At 54.3% G+C, this 1,487-nt stretch overlaps 1 protein-coding gene across 1 annotated transcript in view; it reads left to right on the top strand.

Annotated features, from left to right (window-relative positions):
- Nucleotides 1–1,162, top strand: part of LOC123522705 (keratin, type I cuticular Ha3-I-like) — a 6,068-nt gene extending 4,906 nt beyond the window's left edge. The window contains exons 4-5 of the mRNA XM_045299339.1: nt 80–298; nt 1,066–1,162. Of these exons, the coding sequence (XP_045155274.1) occupies nt 80–298; nt 1,066–1,162 (316 nt within the window). The remainder of the gene's footprint in view (nt 1–79; nt 299–1,065) is intronic.
- Nucleotides 1,163–1,487: the final 325 nt, after the last annotated feature.

Raw genomic sequence — 1,487 nt, 5'->3', positions numbered from 1 at the left:
TATGGCTTCCTTGGGACAGTATAGGGAACCCCTTCCAAGGAGACTGTCTCTGATATTTTCTTCCTTCCCCATCCCAGAGAAACTCTCTGGAGAACACACTGACGGAGACAGAGGCCCGCTACAGCGCCCAGCTGTCCCAGGTGCAGTGCCTGATCACGAATGTTGAAGACCAGCTGGCCGAGATCCGGGCCGACCTGGAGCGTCAGAACCAGGAGTACCAGGTGCTGCTGGACGTGCGGGCCCGGCTGGAGTGCGAGATCAACACGTACCGCGGCCTGCTGGAGAGCGAGGACTGCAAGTGAGTGTCTGCCAAATAGCCCCCCCTCTATTATACAGGTCTAATAGAGACAGAGAGGGGGACTTCCAGACCCAGTTTCAGATGCCCAAATGCTTGCAGAGACCAGGACTTTATATTGCAGCACTGAGCGCTCTAAGTTATTTATCATTAACATGCCCAGGGCCACAGAAACCCGCCCCAAATGACCCTTACTTGGCGCAGAGTCCTGGAGATACTCAGGGGTAGGTCATGTTTGGCTTGTTATAGAAAAAGAGAAAACAACCCCGACATGATTATTCTTCATGTTTAACTAGCGCCTTTCTGATGGAAATAAGACTCTGGGGTCACCCGTTGCACTGGTTCTTGCTGGAACCATTGGAGTTGGCAGAGGGGGACCTGATGGGTGGATCCATTCGAGATCAAAAGGGCAGATGACACAACACACCAAGGGCATAGCACTTGGCAGTTTACACGGCATTTTTAATCATGATCACCTTGTGAAATTCTCTCCAAAAGTTTTTTGGGTTAGATATCATCCATCCCCTTTCAGAGTTGAAGAGGCTGAGGCTCAGAGGGAGGAAGGGACTGCCCCTCATTTCCCGGGTGGAAAAGTGAGGGCCGGGATTCTACCACGGGGCCTCTTTTCTCCCACACGGTGTTGGAGTTTTGTAGAGTGGCTCGAGCAAGCCTGGGCTTCCTAAGAGTTCAGAGACTGGGTTCTAAGAGCTCTGTGTGTCCTTGGATGAGTTCTCTGCCCTGTCCTGATGCTCTGATCATTCTGTCTCCAGACTGCCCTGCAACCCCTGCGCGACCACCAACGCCTGTGACAAGCCCATTGGGCCCTGCGTCACCAACCCCTGCACCCGCTCCTGCTTTGGGTGCTAGATGCCCTGGGGTCAGCAGGAGGACCGTGTCAGACGAAAGAGTCATCGAGGAGACTCGCCCCGCTTCTCTGACAACCATCGGCCACTGGGGCACTGCCCTAAGACATTGCCACAGATCTCCTTCCTGAAAGGAGAACAAAGGCCCAGGGTCATGGCCTTGCTCTGAGCCTAGGGCCCCCTGGTCCTCTGTGTCCCCACGGCCTGCCAAGCGGGCGCTCTGAAAGAATCACAGGCAGTGTGCCTCGTGGCTCTCTCTCAACCTTCTTGTAGTTCCCGGGATCCCCTTGCCAATCTCCTAATAAAGTTTCCTCTTGCAAATCACAGGC

The sequence above is a fragment of the Echinops telfairi genome, unplaced genomic scaffold (genome assembly GCF_000313985.2).
Source record: "Echinops telfairi isolate 266 unplaced genomic scaffold, ASM31398v2 ScPeMD7_7458;HRSCAF=8496, whole genome shotgun sequence".
Classification (NCBI taxonomy): domain Eukaryota; kingdom Metazoa; phylum Chordata; class Mammalia; order Afrosoricida; family Tenrecidae; genus Echinops; species Echinops telfairi.
The sequence above is the reverse complement of the archived record's forward strand: the minus strand, read 5'-3'. Positions and strand labels throughout refer to the sequence as shown.